The sequence below is a fragment of the Gallinula chloropus genome, assembly GCF_964237585.1.
Source record: "Gallinula chloropus genome assembly, chromosome: 1".
Lineage (NCBI taxonomy): Eukaryota > Metazoa > Chordata > Aves > Gruiformes > Rallidae > Gallinula > Gallinula chloropus.
In genome coordinates this window covers 111876671-111896568 of record NC_140085.1, presented here as the reverse complement: position 1 = coordinate 111896568, position 19898 = coordinate 111876671, and the positions used below count along the sequence as shown (strand labels likewise).

Below are 19898 nucleotides of genomic sequence, written 5' to 3'. Positions count from 1 at the left end.
AATTTTTGGGCCACATGCATCCTCAGTGCATCTTCTGAGCAACATGGTGAAGGAGGATGTTATCATCTGGTGGCCAGGTGAGTCCTTCACCCCATGTGGTGGTAGAGAAGGAGCTGTGTGGTGGGCAGGAGGAAGAGCTTGTAAAGCCCCCTTCCCCAGAGGTTAACTCACTTTCTTCTCAGTGTTGGCAAAGTCAAGAGCAAATTTAGAATTTAGTCCAGTGCAGGCTTTTATATTGTGAATGGTTCTCAGAAGCAGGAAGCAGGTTGTCTCCAGTCTCCAGGTTTTTATGGCTGCAACAAAATACTTGCCAGATCATTTGTCACACTAGAAAAGACATATTAGACACAGCTTGCAAGCTGCACTCAGACTCAGACCGTTCTTCTCCAAGACCTAGCCTGCTCTGCAATTATCATCTAATATTCATCCAATCGATTTTATTAGTGACCCTTAGTTAAATTTCAAGTGGACGACAGAATGCGTTTGGACAAAATCCAGTTCTCTTCCACTCCCCCCAATTCTGAATTATGTGAAAATTAAAGTAGATGTTTCTCACAGGAGATAAAGGCAACAAGAGAAAGAAAAAATACTTTCCTAAGTGCTTGTTAGCATCATCTGTGATAATACCATCGTGCCTGGCTCTAACAAAAAGTTCATGCTTTGAGCCAAAGGCCACTGTCCTGCCGTTTTCTACACAGTAATTACATGTTGTGTGTGTGTGATTTAGTTTAGCTGTCAATCTGACAGTGCTGTTGAAATTTAACAGCAAGCTTTGAATAATCTCAGCTCTACAGATGATAATTTCATTGCGTGGAGTGCATGCTTTCTTTGGCTCTAATTCTTTCTCTTTTTTATATTATCATCTTCCCACAATTATTATCCCTTATTAGTAAAACAGGTCACTGTACCAATGGTCAGTGGAAGATATTTCACTCATTTATTATTATTATTACTCTGAAGGAATGATAATGAAATGTGTCTACCAGTTTCATAGCAATTTCACCAATTTTGTTGCAATTCTGATGCATTTAGATAATGTCCCTGGGGAAAATAAATTGGGCCATAATTTGTGCAGGAGAAGTAGCATGGTTCACACCAATCTACAGAGATGGTGTGTGGTTTCACCACAGAGAAGCTGTGGGTTAGGCAAGTTAAGTTGCACATTTTCCCCGGCTCACAAGTTACCAGTTTCGTAACTGAAACTTCGTTTGCCCATCCTTTTCCTGTGCAGAGTCCAAATGCCTTCTGTGCGTTTTGTCAATATTTTAAAATAATCTGTGGCTTGCATAATGGTGGAGCATTTTCTTTATGTGCTTTGGGGAGAAAAGATGTTTTATTAATCTGTACATTCCAAGCATAAAAGCTTAATCCAGTTTAAGGTCTGTTTGTAAGACTTTGTTGCCGAGCGTCCATGGATGATGTGTGCCTAGAGCCTCCATACCACACAAAGGCAGTGTAAGAACATGCCTAAATATCCAGTGTGATGAGGAGGTAGTTTCCAAAGCCAACAAATGTAGCATGCATGTGTTAAACTTAGCCCAGTGGGACATCACCAGTACATTGGGGGGCTTTCTTGAATTTCACCTTAGAATTCAGAAGGGCAGCTCTGTACATTTGAGATTCAGATGCCCCAAACTCAGTCCTATATTTGTCTTATTTACCTGAAATAAAGACAACCTCAATTTTTAAGTGAAAATATGTGACTTTGGTTTTGGTTGGTATGGCAGGTATTGCCACTCATGTTGTTTTCGAAAGGTAACTGGGCTTTGGCCTTTGCTCTCAAAGTATGGCCATGGGAGGACAAAGCAGAACCATAGTGAGCCAGACAGGAGTCCTTCCTCACTGCACAGCGATGGCCAAGCACTCTCCCTGGTGCCCTAACGTGGACATCCCCATGAGTGAGGCCCACCAGTGTCTCAGGAAGAGGACTTTTCACAGCAGGCTTTCTCGAAGAAAGCGGTGATGCACCATTTTGGCTTGTAAAGCATCTCTGTATATGTCATAGTATCAGTTGAGGGATAAAATAGACCATTCCATAGTTAGTTTGCCACTTAGCCCTTATTTTCAGTATTCCTTTTGCAGTCTGTCACCTTTGGTCTTGAGCTCCTTGAGTGATACCCGGCATATTCTGTCTTTGGGTCAACCTTACTTTCCTCCACATGTGCCGCTCCGCCTTGCTGCAACATTAGTAAACTTTCACCCACTTTGCAAAGAGGTGCGTGGGAGGGTGGACACGTGGGTTCCAAATACCGCCTAACCCCACCCTCCCTTTACAGGCCTGCGGTGGGAATGCTGCTGCAGGAAGTCGGAAAGTCATCGTATTTAATTCCTTCCTCTGCTTGAGGGACTGTAGGTCTGTATCACCCCCCCCTCCCTGGAGAGGTCCTTAACCGGTAGACTGTAAGCTGTTCCAGGTGTTAAGGAAACTTTCCACCTCTCTGACCATAGCTATGTCACTGTTTAGCAAGTAATTCAAGATTCATAATGTGAGAAGGAGAGAAATCGTGACTTGAAGCTGATGACTGGAGTGTACCGCTTAGGGCAAGGTGGCCTGTGTTCCCAAAGCACGGAGAGAAGGCTGTTTCTGTAACTTACCAAAGAACTTTTAGGTATCAAATATAGAGGCAGACTGAGGAATAGGGACCAAAACTGAGATGCCTTCACCAAACCTCCTAGGCACAAACTGCTGTCAGGGCTAGGGAAACCTTTGCCACGTGGGCGGCAACAGGAGAAGCCACAACTCCCTGCGTACGTAGATACCTGCAAACCTTCACTCTAGACCATAGTCTGATGTAGACCATAGCCCTTAGGATGCTGTCCTAAGAAACATGCTTCTAAGTGTCTTCATGTCTCAAAGTGATTTGAAATTGGATCACCTTCTTTTTGGCCAAAGGCTTTAATTGATGAACCATTGTAAAGAAACCAGAAAAGCTAGTGAGCAAACACAGAGATGTAAAAGCTGTTGGCTGTGCTTTAAAAGAAGATGATGCGCAGCTGTGCCCAATAGAAAACCTAATCCTGTTGGTTTCTTGTATATCTGATCTGAAAACATCTGTAGGCTTGGTTCTCTAAGGGCAAAGATTGAGAATCAGTAAGCATCTCAACCCCATTGAAACTTTGGCACAAGCTAAGTGCTGAGCTGCTCAGGACTGCAGAACTGTGGCACTTTGGGGTCCTTAAGGTCACAGACTGCAAGCCCTGTGAAGGGCAGATGACTTGAACACCAGAGGACATGTAAGCCAGTTTTGTTCTGCCCTAACATTCCACCAGACTTTCCCCACTGGTGCTTAAGTCCTGTTTTGGATCTGGTCCATGAGCTCTGGCCTAATATCAGGTTTCTTCTAAACAGTTTATTCCTGTTTTTAAGCCTACTGCACAAATCAAAGAATTTCAGGTAAAATAAATTAACTGCTCCAGCTGGCAGCCATGACAGTTATCTCTTCATTCACAACAATGCCACGTATACATGGCAAACAGCCAGCTGCTCTTGATGTACTTAGGAATGCCAAGAAAACTTGGCCTTTAATAAGCTGTCTAATTAACTTCTTGTCTTGTGATGTACAGCTCAGTTTTCCGAAGTCATTCCTTTGCCAAATGTAAGTCTTAACATCTCCTGCCTCCTGTGTAGCAAATACATTTTCTGGTCATTCTTCTATTTTGAAACTGCTGCAATGAAGATCAAGGACCAGACTCTGTATTCCTTCCTTAGAAATATCAAGAAACACTTATTCTTCGAAGCTTCTGCCACTGTTTAGAGACAATTGAATGAATATACAGATCTGAGTAAGCAATAAACTTTTTAAATAGAAGCCACACACCACAGCAAAATAATCACTGGAAACTGATTTGAAGTATCATGTGACTCTGTCTTACCGTGTTTGCTGGAGTATGAAATGTTGAGGAGACCCACACAGACTTTTCAGATTGCATTATGACATCAGGGTCAGTTTTTAAGAAAAATATTTTCAAGGGAAATAAAAACTTCTGATGTACCTTCAGAAACTTTACTTCATGAAAGTCTAAGACTGCTTTCCAAGACAGCTGAAAACGAAAAATATAGCTATTCAATATGGCCAGTACAGCTACAGGAGTTGTAAGTCAAAAGAAGTTTTGCCACCAATATTTAAATCAGTGGAAGTGTAAATGAGTGTCATTTTCAGTAACTTCACTTGAAATGATGCTGTTAGGAAAGCCCATGTAGCTAGAGAATGGTGAGTTGACTTGATGGCAACATTTTCAGAGTATTTGTCTCAGAAATGCTGCTTGATTGGCATCAGTTATTTATGTGGCATATACTATATGTGATACTGTGAATAGAACAGCATTAAAGGCCAAGTCATGCAGAGGCAAGAGAAGTAACGAGTAAATGGGACTATGAGTTGGGAACAGAATGGAGCTGAGTCTTCAGTAATCTGACTAAGTGATTGTTGACAATGTCAGCATTAGCTTGAAAAATGCATCCTCATGCAGTGGCTGAGGACTGAAGCCTGCAGTGAGAACCCAGAGGCTCAGCACATGCTCTCTGCTCAGAGCGTAGCCACCACGTGCCCCGCTCCAGCAGCAGATGGGCAACCCGTGGGCACCCCTCCAATAACAGCTTTGTACAAAGAAGCTAACTAACGCCAGAAAATATTTCCTGTCCCTGTTTCCAATATCCTTTACAAACCTCTTCCACCGCTGCCCAGCTGGGATTCAGTAGGCGGCCGCAGGACTCCCCACGCCGCCTTGCTCGCACGGCTGGAGAGGGAGCACGGATGTGGTCACGGGGCTGGCTGACGGGAACGGGGCTTCGCTGTAGCACTGTCCACCGTTCTCTGAGCACAGTGCACTCACTCTCCTCTCTTCTCCTTCCCAGGGATCATTGGTCCCACACCATCTGAGGGCAGCTGTTTTCCAGCTGTTTGTGGGGTGTTGGAGGAGCTAGGTAATTTTACAGATAAGCAACCTGTAGAGTCACTGATCTTCTCCTGTGGGATTTCTGAGGACCACACTTTACCTAATACCACACTTCAAAAATGCATTTTATCTGACCCCAAATTAAGGTATTTCATAAAGAAAGATTAAACCTTGCTTTGCTTTGTCTAGACAACTGTTATGCAGATGAGCACTGCTTTAAAAGTTGCTAGTGGGATGCTCAGATGTGTGGGGTATGTGTCATACTCGAGGAAATGATGGAAGTAGCAGAACAGCGGTTTGATGAAGTGATGAGTTCTGAGGAAAACCCAGGCATGCAGTGTGGTGACACACAACATGTGAAAAGTAACCAAACACCCCTGTACCCTTTGGTGCTGGTATACGTACATAGCTGGTTTTTTGATGTCTGATGAGGGTGGCATAACGCAATCCCATGCATAGGTTTGGAAATTTTGAGGTTAGGATTACTAACCAGCCAGGAGTCAGAAGGGCTGCTTATGGCTCACATCCTTGCCATAATTTTCCATACTCTACACATCCCATCGTAAGTAACTCTTAGGACGTTTGTGAGATTTCCTGCTTAGAAAGATTGTGTTCTTTTAATTATACCTGTGTCATCAAAACGGGAGAACCATTGTGAGGTCTGGTTTCGTCAGCTGGTATAGCTTCACAGCCATATCAGTGGCATAGCTGCTTCTTGTATGCAAACAGAAATAAATCATGCACTGGCATGAGACATCTGTGTGCTGATGTAAGTGTCTCCATACTGAGAGCAGTACTGATGTATGTATCTATGTAATAATGACACTGGAGTACAAGAAAAGGCCAGATGACACAGACTCTGCATGCAGAGACGGGGCCTGAATTAATGTATTTTATGCTATCCTTGGCACTATCAACCTGGGAGTAATTTAGACCTCCTCCAGTAAGCTGCTTTCTGTCTAATTTATGTGCTTTTTGGTACTTGTGTAAGAATTCCAGTTCAACTGTTTGCATGGATTCAGTTCAAATGGCACTAGTATAAAGTTATCTTACTTCCTATACAGCTTACACTCATTTATTTAGACCAATTATATCACCATGAAAAGGTATTTTTATTGGTAGTATGCACGTGCATTTTTTCTGAGTTTTGTTACTCAACGCTGCTGTAGGTAAACCACTTAGGGCTACATTTACATAGAGTTTACACGATGTAAAATGTACCCTCAGATTGAAAGGGTGAGATTCAGAAGTGATACATAAAGGGCTAAATGGATATGAACCCAAGAAAAAGTCATAGGAGTTTAAGGATCGTATCTTCTTTGTTTAATATGCCCCAGATGTTTGACACTCTAATAACATGACCTCACTTAGGGCCTCTTCCAACATTGGTCTAGAGATGCTGAAAATGATATGGAGTTTATTTGCCTAAAGAAAACTGGAAAGAAGTACTTGAAAATGGGCACTTTTGTTATGTACCTTCCAATAACCCGTGCAAAGCCCGAAGCATAGCCTGGGGAGCTAACTGCATGTTCAAGGGTGGGAGCTAGTGGGGTTAGAGAGAAAATTCTCTGCATGTTATCTGCATTGCTACAGAATGGAAGCTTTTCTTAAACCATGTGATTACACCTGTGAAAATTTGGGAATTGAAATATTTTTGAACGTTGTTCCTTCTCCTCGTGAGGTTGTGTTGAAGCATTTAAATCTCAACATTAAGTAGCACCAGGAGTGCACTTACTGAAGTGTTCCCAGACGCCTGGAAGCCAGAAGAAATTATCCCCAAATTCTTGCTCTATATATGTAATACTTCTATGTAATTTTATCTTGAAAAATTCTTTATTTCATCTTGAGAAAAAAAAAATCACCTTGCTTTCTGTGAAGAAATGCTCTTTCACAGTATGCGTGAACTCAAGTGTGTTTTGCTTTGACTTCAGTGGGATTTGAATCCTGTGCATTTTCAAGTTTGTCTAAATTTGAAACTGTCATAATCAACAAACATTGTTGACCTGGAACCTCATACAGGATGTCTGTTATTCAGATGTATTAATTATGAAAGTCTTCATGAAAGTAAATCATTATAAAAGGAGGTCTCTGGGGAAGGAGTCTTAAAAATGAAAGGAAAAAAGGTATTCTTTGATCATTTGGATAATAACATCTGATAGTACTGTCATGCCTTGGAAATGACATTTTCATGCAACCACAATGAAATGTCTAGGAGTGTTCCTGCTTTTCCTTCTCAACCAGAGGAGCACATATATGTACATTCAGGCTAGTACTCTTTCCTCTCCTTCATTAGAAACACCAAGAAGGTTTTTTGCTGATGATTAAAACACTGTCTGACCAAAGCTGCCTTCGTCATTATTGCTGTCATGATCATTATCATCCTGGAATGGAAAGAAAAAACATAACTCTACCTGCATGGTTTTTTGGAGACACCTTATATCTACAAATAGGAAGCATGTGATTGAGTTGTTGCACTAGTAAGACTAGAACTGTGTCAAGGCAAGTTTTGGATATCTCCAGAGATGGAGACTCTACAACCTCTCTGGGCAGCCTGTTCCAGTGCTCTGCCACCCTCAGAGTTCCTCTTCATGTCTGGGTGGAACTTCCTGTATTCAAGTTTCTGCCCATTGCCTCTTGTCCCATCACTGGGAACCATTGAAAAAAATACCGACCCCATCCTCCTGACACTGACCCATCAAGTATCCATAAGCATTGTTAAGATTCCCACTCAGTCTTCTCTTCTCTGGGCTAATCAGGAATGTGAACCTTTCTCTCCATGCCTTGGTTTACCTTCTGCAAATAGAGACTATACTATTTGTATTGTCAATGAAGAAATGCTTCTAAGACTTGTATCTTGAGTACCTAACTAAGTGAAAGTTTGAGCTTCTGTATGCACTGCAGAAATACAAACTAACAAGAACTAATTACAGAACGTATCCGAGTCCTGTTAAAGTCAAGGAAAATATTCCCACTGGCTTTGCCTGGGATTGGGTCCCCGTGCTTTTAAACTGCATCGGCGTCCTTGGATGGAAGGTGTGTTGGTGTCTGTATCCAGGTTCTGCTCTTTGCAAAGGGCCGGTCACTTTAACCCGTTGTTACCCATGGGTGTAAAAATTTATTTTAATGTTTTTGTTTCTTTTTGTTTCTTTTTTTTTTCTTCCCCTTTCCTTCCTGGGCAGGATTTATGTGGGCATCATTCATGTGATACTCTGGGAATGGCAGACGTTGGGACCATATGCTCTCCTGAGCGCAGCTGTGCGGTGATTGAAGATGACGGCCTCCATGCAGCTTTTACAGTGGCTCACGAAATTGGTATGCAGTGCCTTTTCTGTTCCCTTGCCAAATCAAACACTTGTAACAGCTGCATTAGTAACCAAAATACTTCGCAATTAATTCCAGATTTCCCCTGGCCCAGATACTCACTTGGGGATTAAGGCTGTATACATATGCACTTCAGGGTTAACTAATAAGGGATCAGAAGGCAAGTGAAGGCGCACAGTAGGTTTTTCCTTTCTGACAGTGTCGTTTCTAAGCAGTAGTTGAGGTGAAAATTCAAAGGCTGCTGCTACTGTCCAAAGATGTCAATACATGTCCCTCCTGAGAAACCATTTGGCCCATCTGTTGTAATTCGCTTGCATTTAGCGCACCCACAGTGGAAAATAACTCACCTTTTTGAACTATTTTTGCTCTGCTGATACAAAACTTTTTCTTGGGACAATGTATTACCTACAGAGGAAGGCTTTTGTGGAAAAAAACATAACTCAAATATTTTTCTAAGCGGATAGAAATTCCACCTTTATGGCAAAATATGGTACTAATATGAATCCTGAAATAAATGAAATAGTGTCTAGGTGATAAAAGTTTGGTCAAAAAATTCTGTTTAACTTTGTTTCCATCTCAGTAGACAGCAGTTTAATGCAGGGGTCTTGCATGTACCCTTCAGAAGGATCTAAGATAGAATTGATGACAAAAGAAAGTTCATATTCTAGGATATTACCTCTGTCATCATAAATTCCTTCATCAAGACTGCTGCCATCTTGATTATTTTTTTTCATTTACTACTGTTTCGTGAGTTGTGTTCACTGGAAATACATTTGGTATGAGGGCTATTCACTGGTGAATGAGCTGGAGTTTAAAAGTGGAGAACATTCTCTTTTTTTTTAACATTCTTGGAAGGAAATAACAAGGAAAGGAGAACTTTCAGGGAGAGCCAATTTCTGAATTGCCTTGTACCTCATGCCAAACCAAAGTAAAGTTTGCTTTGGGAGTATCATTACAGTGGTTCAGTTTTCAAGTAGCTAGCAGGTAGAGCCCAAGAGATGTGTGCCTTACATATACCTGGCTCAGCAAACAGAGGTCACCAAGTATGAAAAAGCAGCTGGCATGTCAATGACCTGACCCTTCAATGGTCAGTGAACCTAACCCTACTGCTCTTATGGAGCAATGCAATCAGTAGTGCCTGAGGAGGGATCACGTGTTGCATGAAATCAAAATGTTGTGTCAGAATGAGTCCCCAAACCATAAATTTTATTTTAATGAACAGGAATATTATTCCAAAAGAAAACCCCCTCTGAAATCACCAATTCAGAGCATTTGGAGATAAGTACAAATGCAACTTCACATCGAATGAGTTTAGTGGCGTCAAGCCCCGATGGTGTGAAGCTAATGACCCATCATCAGGCTGGTCTAGAACTGGGACAAGTAGATAGATTGGCAAACTTAACTCATCACCTAAAGGCCAGTCTGCTAGAGGGACTGCTTAGATGTTCTTGCACCCAGAAGTGATACCTGCTGCTGAAGGTTTAGTGGCCATTGGCAAGTTGGGTGAGGGAGCTTCTTATGATACCAATGTTGATAGATCTTGTGAGCGAAGGCATCTCAGCTACCATTTTATCATCAATAAATACAGATTTAAGTAGATTGAAAAAGAAAGAGCGTAGATCAATAAAGATAGGGACAAGCAGTAAGCGTACATATTATTACCTTGAATTCCACACAAAGAAAATGTAAACACAAGTGAATTATATTTAGGGATCTAGAAGCACATTTTTGAAAAAGAGCCATTTTCATACCTAGACATTTACAGGAATCTGTAAAAGCTATAATTTTCAATGTAAAAAAGACATGAATTGAAGTGAATAAATAAGTACCCTAATGGACAAAAAAACTCTAGTTTGAGGTTGTTTAAAATAACATCCTTTTTTTTTCTCCTTACCATAAGATTTTAAGCAAGGAGGGGTGTCAAGTCACAGAATGATCTTTGTGTGTGTGGCCTAAAGTGGGAGAAGTTGAGAAGAAAATACAGCTAAAATTGCTTGAGTACTTACATTAAATTAAAGGTCAAAAAAGGATGAAAAATAAAAGTGTGGCATGGATACCCTTTAGTTAAGCACTTTGGGGAAAAGTTTGCTTTATTTTATTTGGAGACCAGATTTCTTCCTACAATTCGGAAGTCTTAAAGTTCCCCCTGTCCTGTGGGTAGGGTGTAGCTTTAATTTTACAGCAGCTAGTTATTCAGTGGAGTTCACCTGGCAGTATAGGAGATCCCTGGCAAGACAGAGGGGATGCTAAGGACTCTAAGCCTAAGATGCTACTTTCTGTCAGTAGGAAGAGTGAGCTGAGCAGCTATGTCAATCAGAATCTGCAGTTTTTTAAATAATCCAGTTGTGTGTCCATATGTAGCAGATGCAGCATCATAAACATGGACTTGACCCAGAGAATGGCTGCCTGTCCTCACTTTGACTTTAAGGGGATCTGAACGCTCTTGTTTCCTCTCTGAAAGAACCAAGAGCATTTTTGAGGATCATATTCTTTCTCTGGAAGGCAACCAAAGTAAATGGAACTGCAGCTCAACTAAACAGGACGATGCACGGCCCAGGGGCTCAGGTTGGATACGCGCATAGGAAGCCAAAAAGCAGCCTGCTACAGAACAGTCTGACGCTTCCTTTGCCAGGGTTTCTACCATGTGTTTCTATCACGTGTTAGATGTTTATTTTGTTTCTTTCAGATAGAATAGACAGATTCTGATCAGTGGGTTTTGAGGGGGTGAGTATGAATAGGCAGCAATAATGAAAAATATTTCCAAAGGGCCATAAATGAGCACAGAAAGAAATAGATGCAATGAAATTTTTAGTGTAACTGATTAGCCGACAGTAAGAGATGGACACCTGTATAGAAAGATTGACAAGGTAGGGCCTGAGCTTTGACCTACTTGTATGTTGGAATAATTTGTCTCCAGTGGCAAATGCAGAAAATTAGGAAACTGCAGGAAAAAATAGGAGGAAACCTTGTAATTTTGAACCTGATAATCCAGTTTTTCCTCAGAATAAAAGCAAGCAGTGCTACCAACCACTAATGATAAATGCCTATGTGGTTATTTCCCAGCTGGGGACATGCTGCTATCAGATGGGATGGCAGTAGATTATCTGTCACAAAAATTATCTTCTGGATTCAAGCCTGAAATCATCCATTCAGCTCCATGTCGTGGCATATAAATGTCTTTTTTGACTTTATGAAACTACTTCAGCTATGCTTCCGTAGCTTTGCAGGTATCATAGAATCACAGAATATCCTGAGTTGGAAGGACCCATAAGGATCATCAAGTCCAACTCCTGGCTCAACACAGGACCAGACAGATCAGAGCATGGGACTGAGTGCATCATCCAGAGGCTTCTTGTGCTCAGCCAAGCTGGGCGCTGTGACCCCTTCCCTGGGGAGGCTGTGCCAGTGCCCGACCACCCTTTCGGTAAAGAGCCTCTTCCTAACATCCAGCCTAAACCTCCCCTGTCGCAGCTTCATGCTGTTCCCTCAGGTTCTATTGCTGGTCACCAAAAAGAGGAGATCGGCATCTGCCCCTTCACTCCCTCTTGTAAGGGATATATGAGCTGGCTTAAGCACAGTAGGTAGACATTCTCCAAGTGATTGTTATCATCAGCCTATTGTCTGTAAAAAAAGACATTTCTTCATTTCATGTGCTTGCCTGCTTCACAGAGACACGTGGAGAAAAGCATTAAAGAAACCATGATTGCTCATAATCTCAACATATATTTAATGTTTTCATAGGTCAGCACTAGCCCATTGCTTCTCCATGTATCCCTTACTGAAATAACTACCAGGAAGCAAAAGTAACTAGATTGTCACTCTAATATTCTGGACTTCTGGATTTAGTTGCTTTTACAGTGTTGAATTATAAGCCAACCTGTACATCTCCTGAAGATAAATGTGATCCAATGTCACCAACAGTCACAGTTGATCAATTTGAAGTGATGTCTAACATCTTTGGCACTGGGGTTTATCCAGGACATGACAATTCCTTGCTTACTAGCCTGGTGTTGCATTTTGTGATGCAGTCACAGTCAGATGTTTCTGATGACTTTGGCTCTTCCTGTGCTGGAGCCCTGCATGCCTCAGTACAGACAGCTCGCTGTCCTAAAGGGTTTGTCATCTACAAAACCAAATTAAGAACAGTTCAACAGAAAGTAAGTGGACCTACTGCTTGTTTTATCAATAGGTGTTTTTGCAAAATCACAAAGGAAGTCTCAAGGAAAGCCAAGGATTAAACTTGTCTCTTGGGTTTTGGTACAGTGTTTAAATGCAAAAGCATCCTTTCTGCAGACTCTAAGCAGGCAAAGTTCCAGAGTAGTTCAGTAAGAGTTACATGGGTCCAATAATGGGTTTCATTATATGTGTCTTTGTTCTTTCCATCAATCTTGAAGAACTTTTCTTTTTTCCTTTTTTTTTTTTTAAGATGCAATACAGAGAAGGCTTTGCCTTTTGCTCAGTGGTAATGTTCATTTAACCTTTTGCAAAGTTCCTATTTGTCTGTTATGCAACCACGCTGGCATGCTATTACTCCTTCTATCCTCCTGAGTAATATGGTTTACTGATCTTCTTTCCAAGTATTTTATTTTTAGAATATAGCTTAAAAATTGCTACATGGAATTAATTAACCGTCTGTTCATTAGTTTTCTTTTATCTTTTACATGTGACTTTAGAGAAGGAAGGCCAAAGGGGGGCATAAAAGCAATCTTCAAAATCGTTGCGAAAATTTATGTAATAAATCATTCTCCATGTCCACCTGGGACAGCACAAGGGGTAATGGCCTTAAATTGCAGCAAGGGAGATTTACTTTAAGCACTAGCCAAAATCATCTAAGCAGAAGGATAGTTAAGGGCAGGAATGAACTACTTGGGAAGGCCGTGAAATCTCCCTTACTGGAGGTTTGGGGGAGCCGGCTGTCTGAAGCTGCTGTGGCTTAGGAGACACTGATCCTTCCCTAGAGCAGAGGGATGCACAAGGTGGCTTTTCAAGGTCCGCTCTCAGCCTGATTTTCTACAGTGATGTGATGGTGTCACAGTGTCCTCCCCAGCTATACTGCCTAGCTGAACACCTGAAATCAAGGAACCACACAGAAACTAAAACTAGAGCAACACGTTTAATGCAAAATCTTTTTGAGGTCTTTCTGCAGCATCTCCTGTCACTGAGGACAAAGTGTAGCGCATTATTTATTAAAGAGTATTATTTTATATAAAGAAGCCAGTTTAGAAGTGAAGTATTAGTCCTGGAGTCCACACTCAATCAGTTCACTGAAATACATCAGTACACCAGTTTTCCCAGTTTTGACTAGATTATCCAGAGCCTGAGCCTGAATTTGAGTGGTAAGCCTCTGTACAAAGAGAGCCATGTCTGCTGTGTCTGACCTATGTGACCTTTATAGCAAACCTCATGACACTGACCCTTCTCCAGAAGAAACTGAAACCAAGAACAATATATATGATATTTAGGTGCTATTCCTGCTTTTGATGTATGTAGAAGAGTAAAAGAATACCATAATTCCATGTCTTACCACATGTTCATTTTTGTATACAGTCAAAGTAATTAAATACACGGCTATCTTTTTACACTGCTGAATATGTAGCCCTTTGATTTCAAGGCTGTAAAGATAAAGCAGATAATAGCAAACTTCAGGCTTGACGGGTACAAATCTTACTTAGCCTTTCATTTCAGGGGGGATACATTGCCAAGGGCACAGAAACCCACAGACACATGAAAAAATGGAGAAGGTTGTCTGACTTTTGTGTTATCTTTCCTTCATGACAGATTAAGTTTAGGCAAATGTCCAGGTAATCATAATTAGGCAGACTTGCTTTCTTAAAACCACCACCACCAAAAAAAACCTGAGTGAAAAAGAGTGCACTCATCCAAATCTTCTCTGAAGACGTACATAAGAAAAATTACTTGATTCCTTCTCTTTGAAACTTTTCCAAGGCTCTGTCTAAAATTTAGCTTGCAGAAGCCCTTGGATTAAGCCCCCACGAACATAGCTCTGGTTAAGAGAAAAGATGGGCAGTCAGACTATACCCTCCTGAGAGGTGAAGAGTGGGCAGAAACTTTAACTGGTGTTTCAAAACAGTAACATCAGCTGTGCAAAAGGTCGCTGGCCAAAATTTTGGCTAAAAAGTCTTGGCTTGCCCAACAGTATTTTGATTAATGTATAGTTTTATATGTAGTACATAACTGTTCCACCTGCAGCACACGTGGTGCTTAAAACAGACCTCATTTAGTAAAGCCAAGCCCGTTTGTATGAAAAAGTAGAGAGACTGAAGAGGAAACTGATAGTGACGTAGAAAAATGGTATCCTCCCATTTTGAATAAGGTTGAGCTCTCCTGTATCTTTTAAGTCTGAGTAGATGAGGGATCTTTACCTTCTTAGCAGCCGTGAAGCAGTTCTGATAGAGAAGTGAGGACATGGAGGGCCAAGTTCATAACCAGAGGCTTGAGGAGGTGACTCAGACACCACACTAACATTGCCTGAGTTTTCAGGGGTTTTCTGGAGTTGCACTGTGTATGTGTGACCTCGTGAAGAATTAGGTTAAGTAAGTGCTGTGCTTTGAAAAGCTGCCGTGGATCCTGAAGCACCTTAAGGCTGGATACATACTGTGTGAATATACACCGTATCTCTGCAACTGCAAGGGGATTCGGAACGAGACTGGGGTTGGCCTAATACTTCAAAATAATAATCACCAAAGGAAGTTCGTTTTGGTTATCTGTGCCTGAACCCCTGGTTTTCCATACCGAAGGGGAAAGTAGGGACTGCTCAGCAGGTAAATACTGCTGACGTGGTCGTGTAGCTTTTGTGTGGAAAGTACTTCAGTTATAGAGAGGAAAGGCAGAGTTACCCAAGAAACAGGCAGCAGGCAGTGATTTACACATTCTTGCACTATCTGCTTTCCCACGGTTCATTCATTTGCCACGAGCTACAATTAATCATATTTTTTGTGAGTTCCACAGAATTGGACAGATGTGAAATGGGTGTCACCATGTCCCACTTTTCCATTAAAAATAATACTTACCTTTTAAATGCCCCATTAATTAGGATAGCAGATGTAGCTTGGACCCAAGACCACATCTTTTTTTAGTGAATCTTTGAGTCTACGTGGTCGACTGAAACCTCTACATAGAGGTTTCTCACTGCATGGTCCTCATTGCCTGGACAGAATCATGCCTGCAGATTGTCTGACAGGAGTGATGCATCTGATCTCCCACAGAAATCTGTTAGAACAAGCTGTTTCAGTAGAAGTTTGTTTTGTGTAAAGTCTGCAGGACTGGTGTATGAATGTCTGATTGTGGCGCTTTTTTTATGTCTGTTCCTGAAAAAAAAGCTGCACTTCAGACTATTGTTTCATTCAGTCTGAAGAACTCTTTTAAGCCAGAAATATTAAAAACTGCCTCTGGGCTGGAGATTTAAAAAGAGAGGGTGATTTCTTTTTTTTTTTTTTCTCTTTTTTCTTTCATAAGTGATGGATAGCAGTCAAAGAAAAAAAATAAAAGGAAAGTTCAAGTATGAAGAAAGAGAAATAACCAGCTTTACATTCTATACTTGTTTTTTGTAATCTTGTGTAATTCAAAACACTTCTATTTTATAAAAACCCCCAACATTATTAAAAGTTATTGCTTAAGCCCATCATTTCTTATGCAAATTTCCCATGACTTCAAGAGGATTTGAGTAATAGCAGCATGCAGTTCTTAACGAGGAGCCAAATAATCTAGAAAAACAGTACAGGCAGAAAGAAATGCTTTTATTTTAAAAGAGTTACCACATGCAATCATTTTTAGCAAAAGAGAGAGCCAGAGGCTGGTGCAGAAGGTATGGGCTGGTGATTAGACGGAGGAATGTTGAGCCAGGAGCTTCCTGAATCCTGATCCCAGGAGAGACGGTGACTCACTGGGTAACCTTGGGGAAAATCACTTGACCTTCTTCTGTACCCCAGTCATCCCCAGCGAAAATTAGGTGAAAGGCATGACCTCACTGAAAAACAGATGCTTCATCAGAGCTGAGATTCTCTAAAAAACATATTACGATGCCTGTAGCATTTTTTAGCATGCTGAGTCACTTTGCATGTGTCCTGTGGTCAGATTCAGTGCAAGAGCTGTACTTTGACATGATGTTCAGTTCAAGCAGTAGAGATATGTGTCTGTTGATAAACAAGGTTGGGTTGTGTTGTTTTTTTCTAGAAGGAAGAGCCACCACAATCTGTGTTTTAGCAAAAGCTGGGTTTTATATGCAGCATGTTAGGGGCAGTCCTTGTTTTCTTTATTCCTAAGCTTGAGATACTACTGGAAAATAAATGGGATCAAAGTAACTTTTGCATGGTGTTGATTCAGAGAGCCTCTACAGATAGCCTGGCAACATTTAAAGAAAATTCCAAAGAAGAAATATGCAAACTTTTGTTTTGCTTCCCAGTGCTGCTGAGAAGAAAACAGCTGCAGCGCAATGCGCTCCACCACACATCCAACGCAGGTCTGGTCCTGAGCTTTTGTCTCCTGGTATTTAGAGAGGATCTAAGTTTTAGCTGACTTGTCATAGATGCTTCAGAGTATTCCCACCTCATAGTAGGAATATACACCCTATTCCTGCAAGGTTTGGGAATTAGTTTTGATCCCGTTAGGGGTATGATTTCCTGCTGGGTTGTAACAGGTGTGGGTCTTCAGTAGTTGTTGGGGTAGAGAAGTTTGGTGCAAGGTCCACTGTCAGGAACGCAGAGAGTGCACGTGAATGGGCATCCTAGGGGCTGATGACTGCTGCCAGGTCCTTCATTTCTTGCTTTAGGGTCTAAGCTGACAGAACTGTGTCAAAAGGCTCCTGCAGATGCCATTCCAAAATACATTACGGGCCAAAGCCTGCAGGTTGTTTCATGCTGCTTTCAGAAGTATACTGATGTAGTCGCACCTTCTCTCTGCTGACAGTGTTTTTAGGTGCTTGGTCTTTTTGCTGTTTGGGAAGGAAACAATTTACAAGGTGGCCAGCTCCTCTTCACTTGCACGAGGGTAAACCCCACCTCCTTGCCATCTGTTTCTTTTACCATTTTGTGCATTCCTGCAGCATAACTTAACTAAACACCATCCTGCTGGTAAAATTATATTATGTCATTTTCACTCAGTGGGAACTGTCAACACCAGTAAGATGCTTCATTAAGTAGAAAACATCAGATGATCTACTAACCCATTCTCGGTCATCATCTTACACAGCTGCTGGGAGCCTTTTTTTGCCCTGTTTTTCAATAGCCTGGTTTGAAGTGCATAGTAGTAGTACTAGAATCGGCATAGTTTTTAAAAGCCTTCATTACAGAACTCGTGTTCATTGAGTCATTGCTTTTTCCCAAAACTTTTGCTGGAATTATACTTACATGCAGGATCGCTTGAAGGATCACCTGTCACTTTTTCACATTGGTTCATATGAGAGGAAGCACCTCAGCAGTAAATGCCAGAAACCACCCTAATATCCCGAGCTGTATGTGGTAATAGCAGCGGTGAGGCAGTGGGGGGGAGAGACGTTTTCAGTAGGAAGGGAAAAGTGTCCTTTCTTTAGTTCTTGGACATAAAAGGATGAAGGGTGCAGGTGTAGAAGTACTTTGTTTTTCCCACTTCTGTGCTAAAAAGAGCATACATTAACTAGACAGCATTTAGAGACTACAAATCACTGTGATATTTTGAACTTGGATTAATCTCACTGAAAGGCAAAACCAGTTTTAAGATTCATTGGAAGTTTGTCACATGTTTTAATCTGGTTAAGCCTGGTCAAAATGCTTTGAAAGCCTAAGATAGGACAGAGAAAGATTCAGGTTGTGAAAAGAATTGGGAATTTTTTTAAAGTTACATTCACAGTGCTTCTAAGCACAGATAAAAAATTAAATGAAAAATCAGTATGGGCAGATAGAATTCATATATTTAATGTCATGAACAGAAATTGCCCTCACTAATGTCACTGGTGGTGAATTACTGAAATACTGAAAACCAAAATTATGTGTTTTGGAAATTATTTGCTACTTACTACTTTTTACTTCTTAAAATTATTTTTTAAAAAACACCTTAAAAGAACAGGAGAGATTCACAAATACTTTGGAAGCTTCTCCTCGAAAAGCTGAAGTCTGCCAAGTAAGTGACTTAGTTCTTGTCATGCATTAGAACAATGGCCTGATTTAATATGACAAAGTTAATGAGGTATGTCCTCAGCTCACCCCATTTATCACTGTAAAGCATAGAAGTTATGCTGCACTCTAATTAAAGGTGAAGCCAGTAGCTTGACACTTTCCAGAAGATGACCCTGTTTCACTTTCCTGTGCTTTTGCCAAAGTATTCGGGATGAAATGTTCTGTGCTGAATAGTCACCTGAGAAGCATTTCATTTTATTTATTTACTCTGAACTTCTCCTCAGAGACTGTCCAGCCATTCCTGAGAGAAAGACTAACTTGCAGTCATTTTATGGAAAAATTTGCAGTCTCTCTGCTCAAAATGAAGATCGTGAGATTTGGCTGCACCCTTTCTCCTTTTTTGTCTGTGTGGAGGAGGATAAAAGGAAGGAACAACTTCAATCATAGCTCAGCAGTTAAATTCTCCGCAGAGTCCGTGCGTCTCTCGGAGTAGGGAGGGAAGGAAACTACACCATCTTCAGGCAGGGAAGCCAGGAGCAAGCTAAAGCACAATATATTGTCTCGCCTGCTCCAGGAGCATTTGCGTTGCCCGGCCATAGGATTCCCATAGTTTAATGGGGTGTGACCACATTGCTCTGACAGTAGGGAGTCTAAGATGAGTTTGCTCACAAACCACACCGCAGGAGGAGCTGGGGCTGAAAACTGCACCTAAGAAAGACAGAGGTCTTTCCAAAGCCAGGGCTGATGAAATTGGTGTCAGGAGGAACTCACACACGCACAAACTCTGTTGAAAGAATGCCATAGGTAGCAGAGAAACTCAGGGATGTCCAAGCTGCATGTTCAGAAGCACCAGCATTAACAGGGCCTGTGCAAATCTGCACTGTATTAACTCACATTTATTATGAGCTCATGTGCGATGTCTGCCCCCGTAAGACGAACCAAGTTATGAAAGGTGAAGTATGGTTATGCAAGGAAAGGGTTAATATTGAGAGCAAAGGTGTATCTCAAATGGGTGGAGTGTTGCAGAGCGGTTTAGAGACTGTTGAAGTTTAAAAACTTGACTTCTGCCCTACAAGACTGAATCCTTCACATTGCAGAATTTGTGGTGGTTCTGAATGGTGCGATAAAATGTTGAGCACTCTGAAAAATTAAGTTCACTATTTCCTAGTTTGCACCCAGCTATTATTCATACCCTGCAGCAAACATGTATTGTGTGCCATGACATCATTGTGTGCCAAACTTTCTGAAAAGTCCTCCAGCTTTTTTTATTCACCCAGACCTATTTAGTACCTTAGAAATCAAACTCCTTTTCCACTGACAGAACCTCATTACCTTATTTCACAAGCACGCTGCTGCGAAGTTCATGTCTTTCATTGTTACAACTATGAGCAATCTTAGGACTTAAAATACAAAAGCATTCTTCCTGCAACCTTTAAGCATACAAGTTGTCTCAAAAAACATTGCTGTAGTGAGACTTAGGTCAACCAGTATGGTGTTTTCATGCTTGATGTGCTGATTTTTTGCAAATATTTCTGTATAATTGGTTGGTAATATATGCATATTCAAGTGCAA

The 19898-nt window shown here is 41.2% G+C and overlaps 1 protein-coding gene across 1 annotated transcript in view; it reads left to right on the top strand.

Moving 5' to 3' along the window:
* The window catches only part of ADAMTS5 (ADAM metallopeptidase with thrombospondin type 1 motif 5), a gene marked incomplete at both ends in the record, with an annotated part of 40319 nt that overhangs the window by 4315 nt on the left and 16106 nt on the right, over positions 1 to 19898 (top strand). The window contains one exon of the mRNA XM_084270778.1: positions 8076 to 8208. Coding sequence (XP_084126904.1) covers positions 8076 to 8208 — 133 coding nt within the window. The remainder of the gene's footprint in view (positions 1 to 8075; positions 8209 to 19898) is intronic.